General features: G+C 44.4%; 1 protein-coding gene across 2 annotated transcripts; it reads left to right on the forward strand.

Annotated features, from left to right (window-relative positions):
* The first annotated feature begins 7,965 nt into the window (after positions 1-7,965).
* Positions 7,966-26,293, forward strand: LOC308469760 (tripartite motif-containing protein 10-like). Of its 2 annotated transcripts, none has more exons than XM_080992677.1 (8): positions 7,966-8,190; positions 13,655-14,117; positions 15,812-15,907; positions 16,231-16,461; positions 17,247-17,269; positions 19,625-19,743; positions 19,883-19,912; positions 24,414-26,293. In XM_080992677.1, exons 2-8 carry the CDS (start codon positions 13,704-13,706, stop codon positions 24,989-24,991), a joined length of 1,491 nt encoding a protein of 496 aa, XP_080848803.1. In that variant the 5' UTR covers positions 7,966-8,190; positions 13,655-13,703; the 3' UTR covers positions 24,992-26,293. The 2 variants fall into 2 exon arrangements, with proteins under 2 accessions (XP_080848803.1, XP_080848804.1); XM_080992678.1 differs by lacking the exon at positions 7,966-8,190 and adding an exon at positions 11,112-11,130.
* The last annotated feature ends 1,309 nt before the right edge of the window (positions 26,294-27,602 follow it).

Consider the following 27,602-nt stretch of genomic DNA (forward strand, 5'->3'; position numbering starts at 1 on the left):
AACTGCAACAAAAGGTTGCAGTGTGAAATGATCCCCATTCACCAGGCCACTGCATTTCATTCCTGCCCCATTGGGTTTCTGTACTCCCCCCACATTCCACAATAGTCACCATTTTGTGACTACTTGCCCTCCCCAACCCACACCTTTTTTTTAAAAAGGAATATATATTGTTACTCGTCAGTTTGTAGGTGATGTAAAACACTGGGTTTTCATTGCAAAACTAGTCATTGCTGGTTTGAAGTGACCTGGACACTGTTGGATTTTGGGGTGTTAACTACGAACCCCGTGTTTCAATTACTGGGAGTGGCCGCTGAGACTATATACTTCTTCTTCTTTGGTGATCACTCGTAGCTGAGTAAGATTGTCTTCCATAAACACAGTTTTAACAATGAGTCCATAAGTGACTGTGGAGGCCAATTCTGGATCCACACGTCCTTCCACACTGGGAACATTGGTTTCCAGGCAGGAGTTGATCACTGTGTGGATTTGCCAAACATGCCTGCCTCTTAGCACATTTCTTCTTTGTGTCCTGAGTTTGAGTGTCTTCAAAGCCCATGAGACCTTTGGTAAAGGCTGTTCTCCAATTGGAGCGCTCATAGGCAAGTGCTTCCCAATTGTCAGTGTTTATACTACATTTTTAAAAATTTGCCTTGAAACAGTCTTTAAACCTCTTTTGTTGACCACCAGCATTATGCTTTCCATTTTTAAGTTCGGAATAGAGTAGTTGCTTCGGAAGACGATAATCAGGCATCTGCAGAACATGACCATTCCAACAAAGTTGGTGTTGAAGAATCATTGCTTCAACACTGGTTACCTTTGCTTCTTCCATTACACTGGTATTAATTCGCCTGTCTTCCCAAGTGATGTGTAAATTTTTTTCGGAGACACCATTGATGGAATCTTTCAAGGAGCTGGAGATGGCGTTTATAAGTGATCCATGTTTCACAAGCATACAGCAAGGTTGGTAGGACAATAGCTTTGTAAACAAGCATTTTGGTTTCCCTATGAATGTCCTGGTCCTCAAACACTCTGCACTTCAATCGGGAGAAAGCTGTACTTGCAGAGCTCTGACGATGCTGGATTTTGGCATCAATGTTGGCTCTTGTGGAAAGATAACTGCCCAGGTAGGAGAAGTGATTGACATTTTCCAACGTTACACCATTGAGTTGGATTTGTGGTGCTGCAGAGGGGCTATTTTGTACGTGTTGGTGCAGCACTTTGGGTTTTTGTTGAGCGATAGGCCAAGCTTTTTGTAAGCTTCTGTGAAGATACTTAGGATGGTTTGGAGGTCATCCTCTGAGCGTGCACACACTACGTTGTCATCAGCATACTGAAGCTCTAGGACGGAAGTTACAGTAACCTTGCTCTTTGCTTTCAGCCTACTCATATTAAAGAGCTTTCCATCTGTTCAATATATGATTTCTACTCTGGTGGAGAGTTTCCCTTCGACAAAGTGTAGGATCATGGCAATGAAAATAATGAGTAGAATGCGCCAGACACATGATTTTGAGGGGGTGCGAGCCAGGCGCCCCCTTGCAGGGATCCCACCCCGCCTGGTGCCAGGGGTCTTGCCACCACACCCCTGGCCCCCCACGGAATGGCAGTGTTGGGGGGAAGCACTAGCCAAGGGCTGCATCAGAAACCTGATATGGAGGGTGGGGTAAGTTAAAATCATATGGGTTAGATGATCCTTGGAATCCCTTCCAACACTACAATCCTATGATTCTATGAGAAGCAAAGATCAGTGCAATAAGCATGACAATACTGCCAAGGTTTTTGGTTTTGTTTCTTACTCTTCCTCTCTAGGTTGACTTGAGGGAATTGAAAAGCTGACAGAAAAGTATGGATAATTTTATTTGGCAAAGTAAGTTTCCCAGAGTGGATAATGTTACTATGCAAACTGTCCCACAGAAGAGAGGATTGGCAGTACCTGATTTAGCTAAGTAGTGTGAACCTGCTTGGCTAACTTTGTTAAATATATCTCAGGAAAAGGAACTCTTTCAGTTGGAAGAGTTATTCATAAATTCCCCACTGGCCAAGATACTAGGGATACCTAGGAAGGACAGAGGAGACCTCATGAATTTTCATCAGAACATTTAAAATTAAAAAGAACGGAACTTAAGATTGGAAAATAATGGAGAGAAACCAGAATTGTTAGATGCATCCATACCTATCCAAAACTTTGGCATATGCTAGGCAAATTCACCTCACAGGGCATCCATTGCAGGGGCTGATGGGTCTTCATTACAGGGCCTGTGGTAGGCAGTGAATTCCATTCTGACTTTCCTCTTTTCCCTTCTAGGATGTTAGAAGAACTTTGCAGAGGTAAGGGGATCCTGCTCAACTCCATTAATATCACTCCCTGAAACTTCACAGGTTAACTGGGAAAGAATATAATATGAAGATTATAAAGTGGAATAGAAATGAAATTAATACTAATGATGATACTTCACAGTATCTAGATTTGCCACACCATCAGCAAACTCCGTGATGGCTGCCCCACTCAGTCCCACACAGACACCTGTCCCATGGACCATCTGTGGAACTATTCCACAGAGTCCCACACAGTTACCTGTCACCAGAGTACATGGTTATTTGGGAGGTATATGATATCCAGAGACACAGGTGGTGCTGTGGTCTAAACCACTGAGCCTCTTGGGCTTGCCGATCGGAAGGTCGAGGGTTTGAATCCCTGCAAAGGAGTAAGCTCCCATTGCTCTCTCCCAGCTCCTGCCAATCCAGGACTTCAAAAGCACGCCAGTACAAGTAGATAAAAAGGTACTGCTGTGGTGGGAAGGTAAACAGCATTTTTGTTTGCTCTTGTTTCCATCACGGTGTAATGTTGCGCCAGAAGCGGTTTAGTCATACTGGCCACATGACCTGGAAAGCTGTCTGTGGACAAACGCTGGCTCCCTCAGCCTGAAAGCGAGATGAGTGCCACAAGCCCATAGTTGCCTTTGAGTGGACTTAACCGTCCAGGGTCCTTTACCTTTTTTTTTTACCTATATTAAAGCCAAAAAAAATTATGAAACTGTATTAAAGAAAAGCTCCAAAACATCCCTGGCAGGCTGTTGAGGGACCCCTTCAGACTGGAGGGCTTTTGCAGGTGTCTGTTGCAAGATGCCATTGATGCAATAATAGTGCATGGATTACTCCATGAGTAGTCATGGATTCATGCTGGACCATCTATGCAGCTATACGTTCATAGCTGTTCTGCAACACTTCCTGAGCACTACTCCATTATTGCCATTTGGAGGGGCACTCTTGGGCTGTAATGGAGTAAAAGGGGACCAAAAGAAAAACCCACAACAGAACATTTCTGGTATGAAAAGTTACAGGATTTCAGCAGAAAGTAATAGGACACGGACTGATCAGAAATGAAGCAGTTAATACGAAGACTGCAAACCTTTGTGGGTACAAATAGTATTGAAACTGGGATTGCATATGACTTCCCAGATAGCATCATGTGCAGAAATAATCACAAATAACACAATAAAAGTAATATGTATAAATCCTGGGAGTGCTTGCATTCTGTTTTGCAGTGTGATGATTGTGGAGAGCTCCAACTCTGGGTGAATGGGGGCTGAGGCTGTAGAGCATCATAGCAGAAAAAGAAAAAGAAAAACCCATTCTACCCAATTTTTAGCCTTGGCATCATTCAGAAGGAGAACAAAACAGCAACAACAAACCCCCATAAAAATCACCGGGCACAGACATACAATAAAACCACGGTCACTGCTACTAAAATTATTTGTTGTATTAAGGTTCTCAGGTAAGATGTGCCAAATTAAATATCCAAATCCCCTTTGCAGTTGACTGCTATTTTCTCTAGTTCCTTCATCCTGATCTTAGAATCATAGAGTTGGAAGAGACCACAAGGGCCATCGAGTCCCAACCCCCTGCCAAGCAGGAAACACCATCAGAGCACTCCTGACATATGGTTGTCAAGCCTCTGCTTAAAGACCTCCAAAGAAGGAGACTCCACCACACTCCTTGGCAGCAAATTCCACTGTCGAACAGCTCTTACTGTCAGGAAGTTCTTCCTAATGTTTAGGTGGAATCTTCTTTCTTGTAGTTTGGATCCATTGCTCCGTGTCCGCTTCTCTGGAGCAGCAGAAAACAACCTTTCTCCCTCCTCTATGTGACATCCTTTTATATATTTGAACATGGCTATCATATCACCCCTTAACCTCCTCCTCTCCAGGCTAAACATGCCCAGCTCCCTTAGCCGTTCCTCATAAGGCATCGTTTCCAGGCCTTTGACCATTTTGGTTGCCCTCCTCTGGACACGTTCCAGTTTGTCAGTGTCCTTCTTGAACTGTGGTGCCCAGAACTGGACACAGTACTCCAGGTGAGGTCTGACCAGAGCAGAATACAGTGGCACTATTACTTCCCTTGATCTAGATGCTATACTCCTATTGATGCAGCCCAGAATTGCATTGGCTTTTTTAGCTGCCGCGTCACACTGTTGGCTCATGTCAAGTTTGTGGTCAACCAAGACTCCTAGATCCTTTTCACATGTACTGCTCTCAAGCCAGGTGTCACCCATCTTGTATTTGTGCCTCTCATTTTTTTTGCCCAAGTGCAATACTTTACATTTCTCCCTGTTAAAATTCATCTTGTTTGTTTTGGCCCAGTTCTCTAATCTGTCAAGGTCGTTTTGAAGTGTGATCCTGTCCTCTGGGGTGTTAGCCACCCCTCCCAGTTTGGTGTCATCTGCAAATTTGATCAGGATGCCCTTGAGTCCATCATCCAAGTCGTTGATAAAGATGTTGAATAAGACCAGGCCTAAGACAGAACCCTGTGGCACCCCACTAGTCACTCTTCTCCAGGATGAAGAGGAACCATTGATGAGCACCCTTTGGGTTCGGTCAGTCAGCCAGTTACAAATCCACTGAGTGGTAGCATAGTCAAGACCGCATTTTACCAGCTTCTTTACAAGAATATCATGGGGCACCTTGTCAAATGCCTTGCTGAAATCAAGGTAGGCTACATCCACTGCGTTCCCTTCATCTACCAGGCTTGTAATTCTGTCAAAAAATGAGATCAGGTTAGTCTGACATGACATATTTTTCAGAAATCCATGCTGACTATTGGTGATCACAGCACTCCTTTCTTAGCTGCCAGCGCAGAGAGTTCTACTTTATAAGTAACAAAGTCATCGGTGTCGCTCAGCAGCCATTTTATCCTTTCCACCCTATTCAAATGTGTTCTATTCGTAAACAGGGGGTTTATAAATTGGTCTCTTGGGTCTATATATAACGGGCACTGCAATAAATAATGGCACAGGTCCTCGACGCAGGGTTGTCCACACAGACAGAGTCTCTCTTCGTAATGTACTTTGCTGTACCGTCCATCCAACACCACCGAGGGCATCGATTGGAATCGTACTTTTGTAAAAGCGATTCTTAGTACGGCAAGTGGGAGCTTTGTCAGGTATCTGGCTCGGGCATGCTCCGTTTTGATAAGTGGGAACCATGGTGAGCTCTTGGAAAAAGCAATCATGGTTAGATCCCTTTCTGCATGGGACCCAAAGAGACAACTCTCTTAACTGCCTCTTATCCACCTTTGTGGTCACCTGAAGATCTTGTAATTGATATTGGGACAAGGGGCGTTGGATGCCAGCCTTCCAGCATTTGGTCTGCTCCCGTTCTGCGTAAGACATAGCGGGGAATCTCTCCTCCAAAAGAGATTGAAGTCTTTTCACATAATTTAGGCACAGGGAATCAATTCTAGCCTGTATTGTTGTCACGTCAGCTTCAGCACGAAGAAGAGCAGCTGGGGTCCCGTTGGGGAGCGAGAGCACTTTCCTGAGGAATTTGTTCTGCACTATTTCTAAGGCTTTGTTAGCCTTTAGGTCCATGCCCCATATCGCTACTCCATGGAGCATCTGGGAAACCACTTTGCTGGCAAAGATTTTCAGCACAGGTTCTAGTAACTGGCCACCCACCGTAAAATAGAATTCAATTAATGCCCCACAAGCTTTCTGCACTTTGAGTTTCATAGCCTCAATGTGCCCCTTCCATGATAGCGTCTCAGTGAAGAGAACTCCCAGATATCTGAAGGAGCGTGTTTGCTCCAGATTCTGCTGATCCATTTTCCATTTGAATCTGGGACTACGCTTCCCAAAGACCATAATTTTGGTCTTCAGGTAATTCACGACAAGGTCTTCCCACTTGCAATACATGCTAAACGCTGTAAGCAGATTTTTAAGACCTAATCAGGAGAGTGATAGGAGACCACATCATCGGCATACAGCAGACAAGATATTTTCCTATTGCTAATTGATGGGGCCGGGGATTGCGCCAGTGCTAGGGGTGGCACCATATCATTTTGTACAAGTTGAAGAGTGTGGGAGCCAATATGCAGCCTTGTTTCATGCCATTCTACCCACTGTTTTAATATATTCAAAGCTGGCATCCATCTTTCTTGGGAGGCAATGGAGGAGTGCGTCTCTGGGTGTGGTCAAGCTTGTTGGAAGATTGCAGCGCCTGTTGTGGCTGTAGAGACTGATGCAGTAGAGACATGTTTTGTGTCAGCTAGGGCAGATGAAGGCGGCTGATGAACCAGGGCATTTCATCTCTCTGTGCTCCTCCTAGCAGTCATTCCTCCTCTGGCTGCTGCTGTGAATACATGACCTGTCTGTCTCTAGGCACTGCAATCACCTGCAAGGGATTCCAAAATGCCGGGTTGATGTTGTCAGCCTTCGTGTCATATTTGCAGACATCTTTGAAACACAGAGTTGGTCTGCCAGTGGGCCTGGTGCCTGAAGTCATCTCCCTGCCAGATGAGATCCCAGAGCAGAGCAGGGGATTACTATGTCCAGGCCAGGAAGAGAGAGCGGTCTCTGCTAAGCGCTTCTTTCTTGAAGCAGAGGCTGCTCCCTCACAAGGTCAGTGATTTGCGTTCTCTTATTCATTCATGAAAGAATTTACACATCACTCACTAAGGATAGCATGCTACCACAGTGTACAAGCATGGAAAGCAATGCAAATCAATTGAGGCTGCTCAAGACACCACTAAGCAGCTGTGCAGGCCTGCTAGGATAAAAAACAGCAACAGCCAAGCACATCAGCCCTGAGATGGTGAGTCATTTGCAGACAGGGAAACACCCACAGACTGAGAACTGAAAAAGTGAAAGTCAGCTGTGCCTTCACTGTGAGGCAGCAGCCATGGCTGGTTCTGGGGGTCCCGTCCAGGATCTCTATGCTGAAGCCACTTGTCCCATCTGCCTGGATTACTATAAGGATCATGTAACCACTGTGTGTGGGCACGATTTCTCCCGAGGCTGCTTGAGCTAGTATTTGGGGGGTAGGTGGCCCCATAGCCTTCCTGCCCTCAATGCAGAGAAACAGTCCACCCTTCCAATCGGGATTCAGACCCCATCATGGGACTGAAACAGCACTGTCCAATGATTTACAGCAGGCTTGGGAAAGAAGTTTCTCCCATGCTTTCTAGGCATGGGTCAAAGCAGTTTCTTGTTTGCCCCTCTGCTTTCCCTGGGAAAACCCACTGAATTAGGAATAAATGTCAATCCTCAGAAAAACCAATAGATCTTTTTCCCAATTCAGCTGCAAACAGCAAGCAGAGGTGAGTGTGACCCCCAAGTGGGTCCCTGGGGCCGAGTCTGCCCTAAGGTGCTTCCCTGATGGCACTATGGATAGGAGGAGGGGAAGAGCCAGGGGTCCAAAGCAGGAAGTAAAAAAAAGAATTCTTTTTCTGCATCCTGAACAAAATGGGTGTGGAGGAACATTCATACAAAGTTCAAAGCTGTCACTTATTAACCAAGCAATGCCACATTTATGATATCTGAGAAAAAGACCTGCTTGGGGAGGGGGCATGGCATTGTTTTATACAATTATAAATATATGCCAAAGGCCTGTTTTTTCTTATTCTTTTTGAAAAAGAGCCGTTCATGTTTGGGGTGAGATGAGGTGGTGAGCAAATGGGTGTTCTGTTAGGAGGAGGGAAGATGGAGGGGAGAAGGAAGCTGAGCTCTGCCAGCAGAAGAAAAGAACAGTTGTTGGTTGTTGTCACAGCTGTACAAAGTGCACACCCTTTGCCCCTCCCTAAAGAAAGGGGAAGGAGACAGGAGCAGGAACAGCTGGGAAGAAGAAGGAAAGGTAACCCCAGAACTTCTTCTTGATTGATCACACCATCTCCCTGCCCACAAGAGAAGCTATTCTGGGGGTGAGTATCTGACAACCAAACCCCACTGTATGTTCCCAGGCTGCCCTTGGCCCAAGCAGGTCTATTTTCATTCAATTCCCAATGCGTATAGAAGAGCCTTTTAACCGTTCCTCTTCCTTGCCTTCCCCCACCATTCAGATGGAAGTCAAGCACCTATGGGAATGCTGTTAGCTCTGGGAGAGGAGCTCCCATGGGTGTCAATGGAGGTCTTGGCTGGGCACCCAAAGGAGGGCTTGGAGCCCTGCAATTGCTTCTGTCCTTGTCTGTCACCTTGGTGCCATTCCTGGGCCACTCTTGATGCAGCGCCAGGAAAGTGGACCTACACATGAACATGAGATTATGTCCCACTCAATGATTGAGGGACCTCTCCATATTTCATGGAGCTCCATTATTCTTTCTGCTGGATAGTGAATACATGAAGCAGGCAAACATTTCTGAATAGGTGACCTGTTTTGCTTTACCTTGGCAATTTCAAGGAGGAAGGTTTGTGGGGATGATAAGTTCAATTCTTCAGTGGAGCACATTTTCATTTGACTGCCTTGTTTTAATAGTTATTTTAACTGCTCAACGTGTTTCATAATTTTTTATATATTTTACTTCGTAATGACTTTGGCTACAGATTTTTTATTTATTTAACAAAATACTTCCTGATTGTAGAAGAACCTCAAAGCAGTTAATGAAAAAGATAAGAAACAATTCAATTAAACTATAATTTAAAACATACAGAAAGTTTAGACTGCAGTAGAATAGACTAAAACAAATGAAAAGCCATAGAAACTTTCTAATCATCTGGGTTGTCTTGTCTAAACAAGGCACTGAAAAGAAGACTCTGGTCAATAGGAAGGGAGTTCCAATGTTTTGGTGCCACCACACTAAATGATAGAGTTCTGACAGATGTGGGGCAGGTGTTATGTGGCACCAGTAAAAGTGCCAATTCCTCCAATCGAAGCAGTCAAGTGGGCACATATGGGGTTAGGTGATCTTGTAGGTCAATGATGAATGAATGTGCAAACTAATTTTTCATTTGAGTTTTACAGTTTCAGGCAGTGGGACTGTTATACAAAAATTTGGGGTTGACTTTTAAAGCCCAGCTCTCTGTCAAGGGACCCAGGATCCCTTAAGTCCATTATCATCAGAGAAGAATGAGTGGAGGGAGGAACCAGTGGAGGAAAGCAAAGAAAATATTTGATGTCTGTTGCAACAGAGTCCTCCCTCTCCCACCCCCGCCCTGTAAGGAAGTGAGGGGACCCAGAACAAAACTTTTTAGAAAGTTTAGATTTTAGAAATTGTACAGCCCTTAACCAAGGACCACCGAAAGTCATCATACAGGTACAGCACCAAGCATTTTGTGTGTGTTTGATTGGCGTGTGAACGTGCATACACTGTTTGGGGCCCAGAATAGGGACAGACTTGTATGCACTCTGCCAACATGGGGAGTGACGTGGACGGGGAGTTGCCTGTACAAACTGTTGTGTATTGAGTCAAAGGATTTTATATCTGTATTATTATTGTCTGTATTTGCATTAGGGTAAAGTAACTGCCTTTTGGTTCCAGAGGGTACAGCTACTATTGGTTCATTTAAGCTGCTGTATTTGGATCCTCTGTCTTATTGGTTTCCTCCAAAAGGCAGGACTGTGATTGCCTGATATTGTTCCCTCCAAAATGTATCCTTTCTAGCTAGTCCCCTGTCCCTATAAATGTAGCTTTCCCCTCCTCAGTCTTCAGTCTTGTTTGCTTTAATAAAGAAGTGTTACTAGAGAACTGTCTCCAGCATATTATGTCAAGAGAGCTGAAATCACAAACCCCACGTCACAACAACTGGCGACGAGGATGGGATCCGGAATGCTGAGGAGCGGTTAAACGCAGCCCTGCCTCAGAGTCCAGAGCTAAGAACAAGACTCACTGGCCAGCTGAGAAGATGACCCTGCCACAGGACAATGGAGAGTTCAAGGGTATTGGAGCCCTTCCAGCCATCAGAGCCCCACACGTGGGAAGACTACGTCGAACGCTTCGAGTTCTTCGCAGTGGCTCAAGGGATCACCGATGCCAGCAAAAGAAGGGCCACATTCCTGAGCTACTGTGGGTCTGAGACCTTCAAGCTGGCCAAGGCATTGCTTGCTCCAGCGAAGCTAAGTGAGACATCTCTCAAAGATATTCTTGCCTGCCTAACAAGCCACTTGGCGCCTACTGAGACCAAGATGGCCCGGCGGATGGAGTTTCATAAGAGGCAGCAGTGTGCTGGGGAGTCTGTATCTGCATTTCTAGCTGAACTGCGGAAGCTCGCTCAGCACTGCGACTTCCAAAATCTGGAAGAGACTCTCCTGGATCGGTTTATCGGTGGTCTGAGCAGCAAGAAAGCCAGAAGACGCATCGTGGCTAAAGAAGAGGTTACCCTTGCTTCAGCCTTGAAGGAGGCCACCGCCACGGAGAATTATGAAAGAGAGGAGCTTGATGCCAGTCGCAAGGCCCCTAAGCCACAGATAGAAGTTGCGCATGCCATGGACGAGCTAGAGGCTACTCCGAGCCAGAGCCCAGTCCGTGGGGTCGAGTCAGTGTGTCAGGCCTGCACAGTGCACAAAGATCACCGAGGCAGGTGTCCAGGTTGTGGCGGAAACCATGAGCGGAAGAGTTGTCGTTTCCGGGATGCTATGTGCCGGACGTGCGGGAAGACAGGTCACATCGCCAGGGTCTGTAGATCGGCGGCGTTGGGAGCGACAGGAGCACCTAGACTGGAGCATCGCAGACCGCCCACAGCAACCCATTTTCTAAAGGACTGCCACTACGTAACGGAGATCAACGGGAGGGTCGTGCAGTTCCCAGTGCAAGGCAAGGCACACGTCAAGGTGAAGATTGAGGGTCAGCAGTGCGACATGGAGGTGGACTCCGGATCTGGATTCACTATCGTGTCGGACCAGACCGCGAGGACATTCTTCCCCAGGGGTAAGTTGCCCCCTCTGGAGCCCTTCCCGGCAACCTTGCAGTCATACTCAGCGGGCCGCATCCATGTTATGGGAATGTGTGCCGTGAGAGTTCAGTTCCGGGACAAACAGGCTGTACTCAAACTGGTGATTGCGAAGGGCAGTCGCCCCAGTCTCCTGGGCACTGACTGGTTCCCCGCCCTGGGACTGAGTATATCAGGGCTTAATTCAATCCAAACCTGCCCTGAGATGAGCGAGGCATTATGCAAAGAATTTGCTGGTCTCTTTAATGGAAAACTGGGTTGTTATAAAGGGCCCCCAGTTGACTTTGAGTTGGACCCTGGGGTGGCCCCAATCCGACTCAAACCAAGGCGAGTGCCATTTGCACTGCAACCCAAGATCGAAGCAGAGCTGGATAAATTGGTCAAGCAGGGAGTTCTCTCACCCGTGGACTCTGCTAAGTGGGAGACTCCAATCGTCACGCCCCTTAAAGCAAATGGGGAAGTCAGGATCTGTGCAGATTACAAATGTACTATCCATAAGGCACTCAGGGGAAACTCATACCCCATTCCAGTCGTATCACATCTGTTGGCTAAACTGGCTGGGGGCAAGGTGTTCACCAAAATTGACCTGGCACAAGCTTACCAACAGCTGCCAGTAACCCCACAATCTGCGGAAGCACAGACTATTGTCACACATAAAGGGGCTTTCAGAGTTAACAGATTACAATTTGGAGTTTGTGTGGCCCCAGGGATTTTTCAAGGGCTCATGGAACGCCTGTTAAGAGGTCTGCCGGGGGTCTTTCCATTTTTTGATGACGTTTTGATTGCTGGAAAAGACCTACAGGAACTGGTTGCGCGTGTCCGTGCAGTGTTGCTCAAGTTCAAGGAGGTGGGGTTGCAAATGAAAAAGATAAAATGCAGTTTTGGGGTGCCAGCTGTGGATTTCTTGGGGTTTAAAATTGATGCATCAGGCATCCACCCCACAGATGCTAAGATTAAGGCCATCATCGAGGCACCACGACCACAGAACAAGACGGAGTTGCAGTCATTCCTGGGACTTATTAACTTTTATCATTCGTTCTTACCCCAGAAAGCTTCGGTAGCTGAACCATTACATAGACTGTTGCAGAAAAAGAATGTGTGGCGATGGGGGCAGGAGCAGCAGAAGGCTTTTGACTCCTTGCGAGGAATGCTGAGTAGCAGGAGCGTCCTTGCTCATTATGACGAGTCAAAGCCTCTGGTCCTGGCATGTGATGCCTCTCAATACGGCCTGGGGGCGGTGCTAAGTCATAGGGAACCGGATGGGTCGGAAAAGCCCATCTCTTTCTATTCCCGTACGTTGTCGCCCACGGAGTGCAACTATGCTCAAATTGACAAAGAGGAACTTGCAATTGTGGCAGGAATCAAAAAGTTCCATGATTATGTGTACGGTCGCCATTTCTCCATTGAAACGGACCACAAACCACTGTTAGGGTTGTTCAACCCGAACAAACAAACGCCACAAATTCTCTCCCCCAGAATGTTGCGTTGGTCTATATTCCTGAACGGGTTCCAGTACACCTTGACCCATGTGCCGGGGAAACGGTTGTGCCACGCTGATGCGCTGAGTTGATTGCCCCTTCCTGGCGGGAGCAATGAGGATCCCGCTCCAGCGGAGCACATAATGATGCTGGAAACACTTCCGGGGGCCCCTGTAACGGCTACTGATATAGCTGAGAAAACGAGGAAAGATGCTGTTCTCTCCCGTGTGATCCTCTGTCTTATTGGTTTCCTCCAAAAGGCAGGACTGTGATTGCCTGATATTGTTCCCTCCAAAATGTATCCTTTCTAGCTAGTCCCCTGTCCCTATAAATGTAGCTTTCCCCTCCTCAGTCTTCAGTCTTGTTTGCTTTAATAAAGAAGTGTTACTAGAGAACTGTCTCCAGCATATTATGTCAAGAGAGCTGAAATCACAAACCCCACGTCACAACACAAACAACACATAAAAGGGTTGCACTTGTAAATCAGACCATGCTCAGAATATTCTTTTTGTCCAGCATGTTTATAAATCTGTCACTCAGAAATCTGAACAATACATGCTAATTGTTTTTCCGGGGCTTGCCAGAGCGTACTTTGGAAATGGTGAATACCTTGGTGTCAGAGTTTATTGACATAGACTGGCCCCTTTTCAAATACAGTGATTTGAAAGTATAAAGGTATTATGTACTGAGTTATGGAAGAATGATTTTACCAAGAAGTTCCTTCTACCTACATGGAGGGGTCCCACAGTTCAGCTGGAGGCTAAAGATGGCCTCACTCTTGCTTTGTGAATTGTCTTAATTTTATACACTCAAATACAAGTTCTAGTTTTTATGGGAGTATTTCCTAATTTTTTGAAGGCTGAAGGATTGGTTTTCTGTGGTGAGTATGTGCCTACTATGTGTGAGCACCTTAATGTGTGAGGACCTATTATGGAAGATACGTTTCATAAGAAAGTGAAATGCAGAGTTAGTTTTACTGGAAGGGTGTGGAAATGCTCAATACTGAATAGTTTCTACCTTACAGGCATTTCCCTGCCTCTCATCTCAACAAAGCCACAAACTCTTCCTCTATCATGGGCTCATCCTCATCCACGGATATCAGAGAAGAAGCCACATGCCCCATCTGCAAGGAATATTTGACAGACCCTGTGACGGTGGACTGTGGTCACAACTTCTGCCGGGACTGCATTGTAAAGTATTGTGACACATGGGAACCAATGCAGGTGGGGGACTTGGAGTGTCCTGTCTGCAAAGCCCGGATGCAGAGAGGGAGTTTCCGCCCCAATTGGCAGTTGGCCAATATAGTAGAAAAAATAAAAATCACGGCACCAAATAAAGGGGAAAATGATCTGTGTAAGAGACACAAGGAAAAACTCCACTTGTTCTGCAAAGAAGATGAAGAATTGGTGTGTTTCGTTTGTGAGCGATCCCCAGAACATAAATCACACACTGTGGTTCTCAAGGATGAGGTTGCCCAGGAATACAAGGTAGGAAGTCATTTTGACACTTGCTAATGAGGCATCTGATCAAGGCCTGTATTTTAAAATGAGCTTAAAGATTTGCAAATGTTTCATGCCAGGCAGAAAACCAGCTGGCTAAGGACTTTGGCAGATGTTTTCCTCCTGGACAAGGGCCCCCCTGATTTATAGCAGGAGCCAAAATTCTAAAAGTTGTAAAAGGGAATTATAGGCTGGGAGCAAAGGTTACACTGACCCTACATATTACAGAATAAAATCAAGCTGCAAAAACACTAATTAAGAGTTAGTAAATAGTAGGATTTATTGTTTAACAGAAAATAATACCATGTGCCTCCCGTTAGAGACTAGCCACATTTTCCTAAGGTTAAAGGGCAAGAGCTAATGGGAAAAGCAGCTGGCCGGGAAAGGGGGGTGTAAACTGAAGAGTTTTACTTTGCAAAGGCCTTTTCTTCTAAAAAGCTATCTATGTTAATGTATGAGATTTGTTGGCTTAAATGTAATTATGCAAAGGATTTAGAAAGTAAGAAATGTTAGATTCTTATGTTAGATTATTATTTCATTGATGGTGTGTGAGAATGTGAACCCAAGATCTCTGTTTAAGACAAAATGTAAGACCATGAGCCATCTGTTTTAGCCATCTATTTTGGAATGGAGGGGCAACAAGGGCAAAAGGTGATCTGGTAATTAAGGTGCCTTGTCGAGGCAAATGTAAGCTATATGGCTGCTTGTCTGCCATTTATGGATAGAAGGAAATATAGCTCTTTGTCTCCCATAAAAGGTAATAGGAAATGGGTGTATCTTTTATGATTGGTTCTAGCAAACAGCCAATAGGAATTTCAACCAGGCTGATTGGACAGAGGCAGCCAAAGGAGGAGCAAGGGGGCTGGGCTGAGGAAATATAAGTGCTGACCATCAGGGCTGGAGTGGGCAGAGCTTTGGTAACCATACACCACTGTGCCTATCATTTATTTGTCTGACAAATAAATTATTATTTTAATTTCTCTATTGCTGCGTTGAATATTTCATTCCAGCTAAGCGTTAACCACAAGCAGGGTGCTACACTAACACAACACTTTCATATCTTTCTGTGTGTCTGTGTGCAGAATATGCTGTCAATGTGGCTATGAAGCAAACATAATAAATTGCTAATCTGCACCTTAATGTAATCAAAAATTGGGCCTAGTCTCTGTGCTTTTCAAAAACAAACATTTTGTTCTGCTTCAAAGTCAACTTTTTAAAATGTGATTTTGTTTTTTGAAGCACCATTTTTTCTGCACTTGTGCCAAAGGGTTCCTGTGTAATGTAGTAATAATAATGTTATGTAATAAGCGTAATAGAATGAAAGTTCTCAAGCAACTCTTGAATTTTAAACGTACAGCAAAAAAAAATCCTAGAAGCTCCCAGAACATTTATCAGGGGGATATTTTTCTGCACTTGTGCCAAAGGGCTCCGGTGTAATGTAGTAGTAATAATAATAATAATCATGCTGGTTAATAGGAGTAATAGAATGAAAGTTCTCAAATGAGCCTTGAATTTTAAACGTACAGCAAAAAACAAACAAACAGAAAAAACCCTAGAAGCTCTCAGAGCAATAATCAGATAAAAATCTAATAGTAGGGGACCACACAATAAAAATATATGTAGAATACTGAAGGTCCCCACTCCCAGTCCTAATCCAATCTGATATTTGGTTTTCTCTTTAGACACTCATCTGTGATCGCCTGGAGCATTTGAAGAGAGAGAGAGAGAAAATTCTGGCTTATGAAGCAGAAGTAGGAGAAGAAAGCAACAGCCTGCTTGTAAGTGTCACAATTACTACTAAGAGATCCAAGTATACTTGAAGGACCAAGGCTGGATCTATACTGATATGGAAAACACTATAAAAAACACTATTTTACAAATTAGTTCTCAGTGCAATTTCTCATTGGGACAGATCACAACTCTATAGGGGCCCCCTGGTGTAACATGTTTGTAATGCATATATAACCTTATTAGTCCAGTGTAGTTGAGTCCCAAGTCATGATGTAGCCCCATTCCTGAGTGATTTACCATAACATTGTTAATGAATGTCTTTCTAAAGACTCTGGCCTCTTCTTTTCCTTCTTCTTCCTGCTTCTTGCAGAAATCAACAGAAACTGAGAGGCAAAAGACCATGCAGAAGTTCAGACAACTGCACCTGTTTCTGGAAGAACAAGAAAAGCGTCTGCTGAATGAGATAGAAGAGATGGAGAAGGAGATCACAAGAAGAAGGGAGGAGCACCTGGCTAGACTCTCAGAGGAACTCTCCTCTCTTGAAAGGAGCATCCGGGAGATGGAGGAGAAGAGTCAGCAGCCAGCAAGTCAACTCCTGCAGGTGAGACTGTGGCAGGAATAGCCCAAAGTTCCTCTCTCAGGGTTTAACCACACCTACCTTTTGCTGCACTCTTTCCAGGCACAGGGCAGTGCTTTCCCAGTCCCTACCAAAGCTTTCTTCCCCTCAGGCACATGATTTTGAGGGGGTGTGAGCCAGGCGCCCCCTTGCAGGGATCCCACCCTGCCTGGTGCCAGGGGTCTTGTCACCACACCCCTGGCCCCCTCGCGGAATGGCAGTGTTGGGGGGAAGCACTAGCCAAGGGCTGCATCTGTTAAAATCATCTTGGTTAGATAATCCTTGGAATACCTTCCAACAGTACAAATCTATCAAAAGCAAAGATCAGTGCAATAAGAATGACAATACTGCCAAGTTTTTTAGTTTTGTTTCTTACTCTTCCTCTCTCAGTTGACTTGAGGGAATTGAAAAGCTGACAGAACAGTATAGATAATTTTATTTGGCAATGTAAGTGTCCCAGAGTTGATAATGTTAATATGCAAACTGTCCCACAGAAGAGAGGATTGGCAGTACCTGATTTAACTAAGTAGTGTGAAGCTGCTTAGCTAACTTTGTTAAAGTTCAGGATATCTCAGAAAAAGCAACTCTTTCAGTTGGAACAGTTATCCACAAATCCCCCACTGGCCAAGATACATGGGATACCTAGGAACATTTAAAATAAAAAAGAACTGAATTTAAGATTGGAAAATAATGGAGAGAAACCAGAATTGTTAGATGCATCCATACCTATCCAGTGAATTCCATTCTGAGTTTCCTCTTTTCCCTTCTAGGATATTAGAAGAACTTTGCAGAGGTAAGGGGATCCTGCTCACCTCCATTAATATCACTCCCTGAAACTTCACAGGTAAACCGAGGACCCCTCCTTGAGCTTCTGGCGCTCCACTTCCTCCTCCACAGATCAGGGCCAAAGAACTGAAGGAGGGATCGAACAAGATATATTCTAAACCCCAAATTGTGTAGAAAAGTAATTAATTAAGTTTGTTTGTTTGCAAATGTATTCCCAAAGCCAAGCCTGTTGCAAATGTAATTGCTAATTGCCTCTTGGAGATGTTATATAAATGGTGCTTTAACACGGGGCCTACTCTGTATTTAAAGTGCCTTTTGGGGGAAAAGTTGCACTTAATTTTGTTTTGCTGGACTTTAGTCTAACAAACTCTGAGGTTTTTTCTAAAATCAAGCAGTATATATATTTTATGAAGTAAGCAAGCAACAGTATATATATTTTATGAAGTAAGCAAGCAACAGCATTGGAGGGGCAGGCACAGCCAATCCATATCCCTCCACCAACTAATTTTTTCTAAAACCAAGGCCTAACCGCAACCTTACATGTTGTGATGATTTGCTACACAGTAGGCAAAAACCAAATGGCATCAGCCAATCAGCCAAATGGACAAAATTCCTACCAGATCCCTTCCCCAAAAGCAGATGACACCATGACAGACATAGCAAGGTCAAACGCAACAAACGCCCCAAAATTAGGGAGGATGGGCGGGTGATCCGATGTGCACAGCAAAAAGAAAAAGCTCGACGCTATGCGCAGGGAATATATTCAACCCAGGCTGTCAATCAAATTTGGCAACATCAAACTCTCCCTAGCAACCCGAGGAATCCAATCACACTTTGGGCCAACCAAACCAACTTGCCCAGCAACAGGGGGTGTCTGGTTCACCCCACTGCAACCCGTGCTCTCCATGAAGGAGAACACGCTTTGCCAGATTTTGAGTTACCAGTTGGGAAATAATCTACAGTGGTACCTTGGTTTACAAACTTAATCCTTTCCGGAAGTCCATTCTTAAACCAAAGTGTTCTTAAACCAAGGTGTGCTTTTCCATAGCAGCGGGGGACTCGATTTACAAATGGAACACACTCAACAGGAAGCAGAACATGTTCTGCTTCCAAGGCAAAGTTTACAAACCAAAACACCTAATTCTGGGTTTGCAGTGTTCTTCATCCAAGTTGTTCATAAACTAAGCTGTTCTTAAACCAAGGTACCACTGTATTAATTTTAGGGGTATTAATTATATTGACATCCCAGGTGAAATTAAGGATACTTTATGGCAGTACTGCGCCTTTTACCACAGATGATTGCCAAACTAATTAGTGTTATTTCCCGTCATGTTTTGTTTTACTTATATAATATTTATAATGTTGTTCTTTAAGGGCCTGGATTGGCTTTTGACAAAAATAAAAATATGTTTCTTCTGTATATTCATGAAAGATCTGGCTTAACCTATGAGGACTCGGGCGCAACAGCCGAGGATATCTAAGTTGTCAGCAAGATCCTACCAACCTCAAGACAAAAATACTTGGAGTTTAGAAAGGTATATTCTGGGTGTGTTTTTTTAGCATGTAGTAAAACCCTTTTAGGGACACGGGTGGCGCTGTGGGTTAAACCACAGAGCCTAGGACTTGCCGATCAGAAGGTCGGCGGTTCGAATCCCCGTGATGGGGTGAGCTCCCATTGCCCGGTCCCTGCTCCTGCCAACCTAGCAGTTCGAAAGCACATCAAAGTGCAAGTAGATAAATAGGTACCGCTCCGACGGGAAGGTAAACGGCGTTTCCGTGTGCTGCTCTGGTTCGCCAGAAGCGGCTTAGTCATGCTGGCCAGATGACTCAGAAGCTGTACGCCGGTTCCCTTGGCCAATAAAGAGTCACACACAGTTACCTCTCACCTCTGGGGCTACAAAAAAGAGAGCAGGAGTTGGGCTGTTTACCATGTTTACCATGTTCCTGAACATATCTCAGCTGCAATATGTAACTTCAAGGTGTCACTTGGGTTCATGATAAGAGGATAGAAGGAACATTTCACTTTTGTCAACAGCAGCAACCATCTTTTTCTCCTCCACATTTTTCTTGCATGTTGTAGGTAATGCAGCCAAAATTGAAAAGCTCTGAGCAGGGTGGTCTCACTTGATTCTACTTCTCCATTTGAGTAGATGTTAAGTGAGGAGACTCAGAGACCTGAGGCTGCTCCTTTGGCTGTTCAGGTGTCTTGCTTTGGAGTCCATAGCAAGGAGGAATCTTCTCCCCTCGTTGCCTACCTCTCCTTCTTGGCTTTCTGCAGTTTCCTTCCTCCTTTCAATTCCTTTCTTTTGCTGCACTCAGAAATTCTGGATTTGAATGGGTTAGCCTTTATTTTCCCCATCAGGTATGAGCAAAAGGGGACATCTGAAAATCCACCGACTTTTCCAACAGAATTGAAGAGGAAGATCTCAAAATTTTGGATTGCAAATCCCATTCTATATGTTGAGATGGAGGAAATAAAAGGTAATGAAGAATGGCTGCAAGGATTTTACACTGGACATTATATTAGTCCAAAATATGTTATGAAGTAAAAATTTTGTTGTGGAATTATTTGAGGTTTAAAAGTCTAGCTCTCAAACTTTATATCTCTTTGCTTCCTCAGATGCTCTGTTATTCGGACTGCATCAGAAAGGTAAATTTTGGGTGAAGGACCAAATTCAAGGTGGGGTTGGGGACTGGTATTTCAGTGGGACTCAGTGGTCTGTCCTGTCCTTGATGTTATTCTAAGAGAGGGGAAAGAAGTATTGCCTTTCCTGCTTCCTCTGACATGCACATCTTCATCCACCCTTGTGGATGAGAGGTTCTAGAATCAATCTAGCTTGACATTAGCATGTTGCAAACTGGCATTTACTTTTCTGGATTAAGAAAAAATACATTTTTGTGCTCCTAGAGGGTTAGTGTGTTTGCAGCCTCAGTCTTCTCCTTCCTCTTTTGCTTTTGCTGGATTCTTTGATCTTGTCCAAATTAAACGTGATTTGACTGTTAATTGGCACTTTTGTTTCATTCTAATTAGACAAGTGGTCCACATACACACATACAGTGGTACCTTAGTTTAAGAACAGCTTAGTTTATGAACAACTTGGATTACGAATGCTCAAACCCAGAAGTAGGTGTTTTGGTTTGTGAACTTTGCATTGGAAGCAGAACATGGGAAGCAGAACTATGGGAAAACACATCTTGGTTTAAGAACGCTTTGGTTTAAGAATGGACATCCGGAACGGATTAAGTTTGTAAACCAAGGTACCTGTACCATATTTACTCAAATGTAATGCGCACCGTTCTGGTCAAATTACGTCACAAAGATTAGGGTGCGCATTATATTTGATGGCACATTTACATTTACCCAAAAACACTTTTTTGGGTTTACCTATGAGGAGCAACTTCAGTCTTCTCCATTCACTCAGTAGGTGTTCCCCGTTGCATTTGTCCTCGTCTTCTAATTTGTTGATTTTAATCATGCGGATTATTTACCAACAGTTTATTTGCACACAGAGATGCCGGCTTCTACTTTTCAACTTGGGCCTAATCCTGTGTTCATCAGGGACCCTCAATATCGCCATAGATTCTGGAACTCACTAGGCATGGGTCCCTGACAGATTTTTAAATAAACATTTTTAAAAAATTAGTAATTAACAATTTATTTTCAATTGTTCCACTGCAATACACCATATATAAGCATCAAGAAATGTAAAATAAAAACAACCTATTAACAAACAATGAATTAACAGAGTTCAAATCTTGTTTAGATTACTGTGATTAAAGGCTTTTGTTGGCCGTGGCTGGTTCAGAAAGCTTTGTCAGCTGTGGCAGCATTGGCATGAAGGTTGTGGCTTTGATGGCAATATGGTTCAACAATTATTAGGGTTTTGGGGGGGGTCTCCTTTAAAAAGCTTTGTGGCTAAACTATATTTTGACCGCATTTTTACTATTTTAAATATGGCAACCCTATCCAGTAGGCTCCCACTACAGCCAGCTTGTCCTTGATGTCCTAAAACCGCCAAGTTCAATTTCTGCACAGCTTGTTTCAAGATGCTTAAATATAAAAATACAGGTGTGTTTTCAGGACATTAAAGAGCTTTAAGATCACTGCTGCCAAAGTCAAAATCTTATAAATTTTGGTCAAATAGCCTATAGAACAACAAACGTTTGTGTGGTGGTATTGTGGTGATAAGACAACAATGTCAGAGGCTCACAAGGGAAAGAAATCTGTTTTGCGAGGGGCAGGGATCTCCTTAAAAAAACTCAGCAACTTTCTAGATAAAGGTAAATAAAGGTTGCCTAATTTGATTCCCTCCCCTGATTTCAGTGTAAGACTCAGTCCTGAATGCAATGCAATGAAGCCCCTTTTATCTAAGAGGGACTCTGGTTCCTGGAGTGTTTCTTGGATCAGGATGCCCCCTTTCTATCTCTTGGCTGATTCTGCCTCTCTTTTCTTCATTTCTCTCCCAACAACAAATGTCACTCTGTTACTTGACACGTGACTGTTACTTGGCAGTTTTGCTCCATTCCAAATAGACAAGTACAGTGGTACCTCAGGTTTAGTACTTAATTCGTTCTGGACGTCTGTTCTTAACCTGAAACTGTTCTTAACCTGAAGCACCACTTTAGCTAATGGGGCCTCCTGCTGCTGCCGCGCCGCCGGAGCACGATTTCTGTTCTCATCCTGAAGCAAAGTTCTTAACCCAAGGTACCATTTCTGGGTTAGTGGAGTCTGTAACCTGAAGCATATGTAACCTGAAGCATATGTAACCCAAGGTACCACTGTAGTTCACACACACAAATATCTGAATTAATCTATCAAGAACAACTTCAGTCTTATTGCATTTCCCCCATCTTCTGATTTGCTGGTTCTAATCATAATGGTGATCCATGCGACGGTCACCTCCAGACTTGATTATTGTTAAATAGTGGGTAGACATAGCAGATGACACAGCAATTTCTCCAAAGCAGCTCTTTATTTGTAAGCTGGAACAGAACTGAACAGCAAACAGCTCAGCCAGCCTGCTTTTACAGTGGTACCTCGGGTTACATATGCTTCAGGTTACATATGCTTCAGGTTACAGACTCTGCTGACCCAGAAATAGTGCTTCAGGTTAAGAACTTTGCTTCAGGATAAGAACAGAAATCGGGCTCCGGCGGTGCAGTGGCAGCAGGTGGCCCCATTAGCTAAAGTGATGCTTCAGGTTAAGAACAGTTTCAGGTTAAGAACGGACCTCTGGAACGAATTAAGTTCTTAACCTGAGGTACCACTGTATAGACAGCCGGCTGTCAACATTGTAGCAACAACAACCCAGGGTTTCCTGCCTAAAGTAACTGACGTGGACCTGAGTGAAAACTATATACACGATATTTCTGGTGGCCAGGGTGAGAACTTCAATACATAACAATTATTGTAACTCACTCTATGTGGGGCTGCCCTTGAGACTGACCCAGAAACTCCAGTGGGTTCAGAATGCCACGGTGAGACTCCTTACGGGGTCCTCGCTGCAGGATCACATTCACCAGCTGCTATACCAGCTGCACTGGCTCCCAGTGGAGTACAGGATCAGGTTTAAGGTGCTGGTTTTAACCTTTAAGGCCCTATACTGCCTAGGACCCTCGTACCTACAGGAACGCCTCTCCTGGTATGTCCCAAGGAGGACCTTACGGTCTTCAAATAAAAACATCTTGGAGATCCTGGGCCTCAGGGAGGTTAGGCTGGCCTCGACCAGAGCCAGGGCTTTTTTGGCCGTGGCCCCGATCTGGTGGAATGCTCTGTCACAAGAGACCAGGGCCCTGCGGGACTTGACATCTTTCCACAGGGCCTGCAAGACAGAGCTGTTCCACCAGGCCTTTGGCCAAGGCACAGTCTGACCCCCTCCTTCGGTAATCCACATAGAACTCTAGCCCAATGGTTGCTATTAAATTGATTTTGAATTGATTTTAGAATGCATTTCAATTAATTGATTGTAATTTTATGTAAACTGTTTTACTTTAATTGTTGTTAGCTGCTCTGAGCCTGGCTTCGGCTGTGGAAGGCGGTATATAAATAAATTTATTATTATTATTATTAATAATAATAATAATAATAATAATAATAATAACCAGCAGGGCATGTGCACACAGAGCTGACTGCTTCCACTTGTTTTCCCAACCCAGATAGTGTGTCAAGAAACACAGACAGGCAACTGTCCATTCTCAGCACACACTTTTTAATGTGGTTTCCATGTGAAGTATTCTGGTTTGGGTCCCAACCAGGGAAGAATGGATAATTAAGATCACGTACTATGCTGAAATGGCAAGACTGAACGGGAGAATCAGAAACCAAGAAGATGAGAAATTCAATAAAGAATGCTGAAAGTTTATAGACTATCTCAAAGAGCACTGTGAACATTTAAAAACATTGATAGGACTGATATAACATTTGTATGAATTTGATGGTTAAAATGGGATATAAACAAAATTTAGATAAATATAATAAATCAAGAGCAGCACTGAGTGCAGTGGTCTGGAGCTCAGTTATCCCCACATTATTGCATTCTCTTCATATCGGGTGAATCCAAACCTACAGTGGGGAAACACTGAGACTGGATTATACAAATTAATTGGGAATGCAAACTGCTGCAAATACAAAGTGCTTTGTGGATAAAACCTTTGTTCCTACGCACAAGTGGGGTCCTGAAGCTTCAGAGCAGTTGAAGATTTGAGGCAGGAACAGGCAGCCTACAGTGTTTTGAGGGTGTTTATGGAGGCTGGGGAAAACACATGAAAAAGGACTCTCTAGTTCAATCTCCATCACTCGGAGCAAGGGAAAGCTCTTCTCCTCTTGCCCCATCCATCCCTCCTCTCCTTCACTGGATAGAAGAGCTGAGGGAATATTTTCTGGGTTGTTTTGCTTCTTGGGTGACTGGATTGACAGGAGGGACACAATAAAAGGTGCAAAAAAAATATTTAAAAAGCCACAGGGAAAGTATTTATTCTGAGGTTAGTCTGGGAGAAAGAGGGGAGGGTCCCAATCCTGAATGAAAAGTGAGGAAGCCCCATTTATCTGAGCGGAAATTTGGTTCTTCTGGGTGTTTCTTGGATCAGGATGTCTGTCTCTGCCTCTCGGCTGATTCTGTCTCTCTTCACTTTTCCCATCTTCTCCCCAACAGGAAATGTCACTCTGGATCCAGACACAGCCCACCCGATTCTCAGCCTGTCTGAGGATCGGAAAAGTGTGAGATTGGAAGACAAGCCTCAAGCCCTGCCCAACAACCCTGAGAGGTTCAGTGACCGGCCTTGTGTGTTGGGACGTGAGGGATTCACAGCAGGCAGACATTTCTGGGAAGTCACTGTGGGAAGTGAGCAATATTGGGTTTTGGGGGTCGCCAGAAGGTCTGTGAGGAGAAGGAGCTTAGATTCTATGAGAGGCCACTTAGATCCCTTTCATATCTCATCAGCTTTGAAATTAAAATATGACATAAGCCCTGAGGGAGGGATCTGGGCTGTGGGGAAGTGGGAATGCAAGTACTGGGCCTGCACCTCCCCGGATTACTTTCTTCTGCCCCTGAGTGAGGAGCCCAAAAGGATTCAAGTGTCTCTGGACTATGAAGGGGGACGTGTGTCTTTTTCTGATGCTGACTCAGGAGTTGAACTCTACACATTCTCAGAAACCTCGTTCTCTGGGGAGACCCTCCTCCCTTACTTTTTTCTGTGGGGATCTGAAACCCACCTCAGGATCTCTAGTTAAGAGCAAAATTGACATCTTTGCAGGTGCCCTGTGAGAGGAGTCATTCCAGTCACACTCGGAGGAAACTACAAAACAAAATCTGGGATTTTCTTTTCCCTTCCCTTTCCCATAATTTCCTCTGCAGTGGAGTCCTTAAAGAGAGGGAAACACTTTAACCATCTCTATAAACAACCTATTCCTCAAAAGGATTCACCCGCCACCCCCTGCAATCCTGGTTCTGTTGTTCACCTTCCTCTCATGACCAGACCTCCAATGGTTGTTAAAATGCCCACATAATTGCATCAATAGATTACTGGAAAACAATTCCCCCAGCCACCTTTGAAACTAAAGCTCCTAGTCTTGTGGATCTCAGGCAGGAAGGAAATATGAAGACTGTCTGTGAAGCCCCAACTTCCAACCCCTTGCAAATGCAGCCTCCCCATCTCCACATTTCCTCAGAGAGAAATCTCACTGAATTCAGAGATTATGGGAGTTGTAGTCCAGCAACTTGGCTATATCTGCCCTATATAATTCACATGGCGTCATTCCTGTGGCTCCCAACCTAAATGTGGGATAATCCCCCAAAGAGGGTCTTTTCAGTATTACCTGCATCTTATTTACCTCCCCCTGCCCTCGCTTTTAATAATTATGGTTTAATATATTTGAATTCTTGTAACTATTTTGTTTTCTCTATTGTTGATTTTCAGTGTTGTTCATGACCTTATGTTGATTTTTATGTTTTTACATTATTGTGGTGTTGGTACAGCTTTTCTGTTGTTGATTTTTAATCAGCTATATTTGAATTTGTGAACAGCCCAGAGTGCATGGTTATATGGGAGGTATATGAAAGCCCCCAAAATGAAATTGTCTAAAAGAAAAGTTCCAAAACCTCCCTAGCAGGTTGTTGAAGGGCCCCTTCAGACTGATGGGTTTTTGCCGGTGTTTGTTGCAAGATGTCATTGATGCAATAATAGTGCATTAGCCATGGATTCATTCTGGACCATCTATACAGCTGCTTTAGTAGCTATTCCGTGATACTTCCAGTATGTTACCCCATTATTGCCATTTGGAGGGGCACTCTTGGGCTGTAAGGGAATAAATGAGGACCAAAAGAAAAACCTACAACAGAACATTACTGATATGAAAATTTATAGGATTTCAGCAGGAAATGACAGGACACAGACTGATCAGAAAAGAACCAGTTATGAAGACTGCAAAGCTTTGTGGGCACAAATAGTATTGAAACTGGGATTGCATAGACTTCCCAGGCAGCATCATGCGTAGAAATCATCACAAATACACAATAAAAGGAATATGCATAAATCCTGGGAGTGTTTGCATTCTGTCCTGGAGAGGGATGATTGCTGACAGCAACTCTGGGTGAAAGTGGGCTGAGGTTGTAGTGCATCATAGTAGAAAAAGAAAAACCCATTCTACCTACTGTTTTAATATATTCAAAGCTGGCATCCATCTTAAGCCAAATCAGAAAATTGCAGCACCTGCTGTGGTTTTAGAGACCGATATAGGAGAGACATGTTTTGTGTCAGCTGGGGCAGATGAAGGCGTCTAGTTGTGCTGCTGCAGGTGCACCAGGGTGTTTCTTCTGTCGACACTCCTCCTAGTGGTCATTCCTCCTCTGGCTGCTGCTATGGATACATGACCTGACTGTCTGTCTCTATGCGCTGCAATTACCTTCAAGGGATTCCAAAATGGCAGGTGGATGTTGCCAGCTTTCATGTCATGTTTGCATGACATTGGGCCGTTGGGCCTGGTGCCTGAAGTCAGCTCTCAGCCAGATGAGATCCCAGAGCAGAGCAGGGGATTACTATGTCCAGGCCAGGAAGAGAGAGCGGTCTCTGCTAAGCACTTCTTTCTTGAAGCAGAGGCTGAAGGCAGCCCTGTTCAGGGAAGTTTTTAATATGTGACATTTTAGTGTATCTTTCATCTTTGTTGGAAGCCGCCCAGAGTGGCTGGGGAAACCCAGCCAGATGGGCGGGGTACAAATAAATTATTGTTATTATTATTATTATTATTATTATTATTATTCATGAAAGAATTTACACATCACCCGCTAAGGACAACATGCTACCACAGAATACAGGCATGGAAAGCAATGCAAATCAATTGAGGCTGCTCAAGACACCGCTAAGCAGCTGTGCAGGCCTGCTAGGATAAAGACAGCAACAGCCAAGCACATCAGCCCTGAGATGGCGAGTCATTTGCACACAGGGAAACTCCCACAGACTGACAACTGAAAAACTGAAAGTCAGCTGTGCCTTCACTGTGAGACAGCAGCCATGGCTGGTTCTGGGGGTCCCATCCAGGATCTCTGTGCTGAAGCCACTTGTCCCATCTGCTTGGATTCCTTCAAGGATCAAGTGGCCACTGTGTGTGGGCATGATTTCTGCTAAGGCTGCCTGAGCCAGTATTTGGGGGATGGGTGGAGTGGCCCCATAGCCTTCCTTCCCTAAATGCAGAATAACAGCCCAGCCCAAGGAATCTCAACCCAAATTGGAAACTGGAAATCTGGATGATTTGGACCCCTTCCAATTGCAATTCCAATCATGGGACTGAAACAGCACTGGTTGCACTGGACAATGATTTGTAGCAGGCCAGGGACAGAAGTTTCTCC

This window comes from Podarcis pityusensis (assembly GCF_964106645.2).
Source record: "Podarcis pityusensis genome assembly, chromosome: 2".
In the NCBI taxonomy this organism is placed as follows: domain Eukaryota; kingdom Metazoa; phylum Chordata; class Lepidosauria; order Squamata; family Lacertidae; genus Podarcis; species Podarcis pityusensis.

What these genes read in the sequence shown, in the direction of transcription:
- LOC308469760 (XM_080992677.1), top strand. Translation starts at nt 13,704, where the DNA reads ATGGGCTCATCCTCATCCACGGATATCAGAGAAGAAGCCACATGCCCC. An exon ending in AGGTTGCCCAGGAATACAAG is followed by an intron (nt 14,118 to 15,811) that starts GTAGGAAGTCAT and finishes TTTTCTCTTTAG; the next exon opens with ACACTCATCTGTGATCGCCT. An exon ending in CAGCAAGTCAACTCCTGCAG is followed by an intron (nt 16,462 to 17,246) that starts GTGAGACTGTGG and finishes TTTCCCTTCTAG; the next exon opens with GATATTAGAAGAACTTTGCA.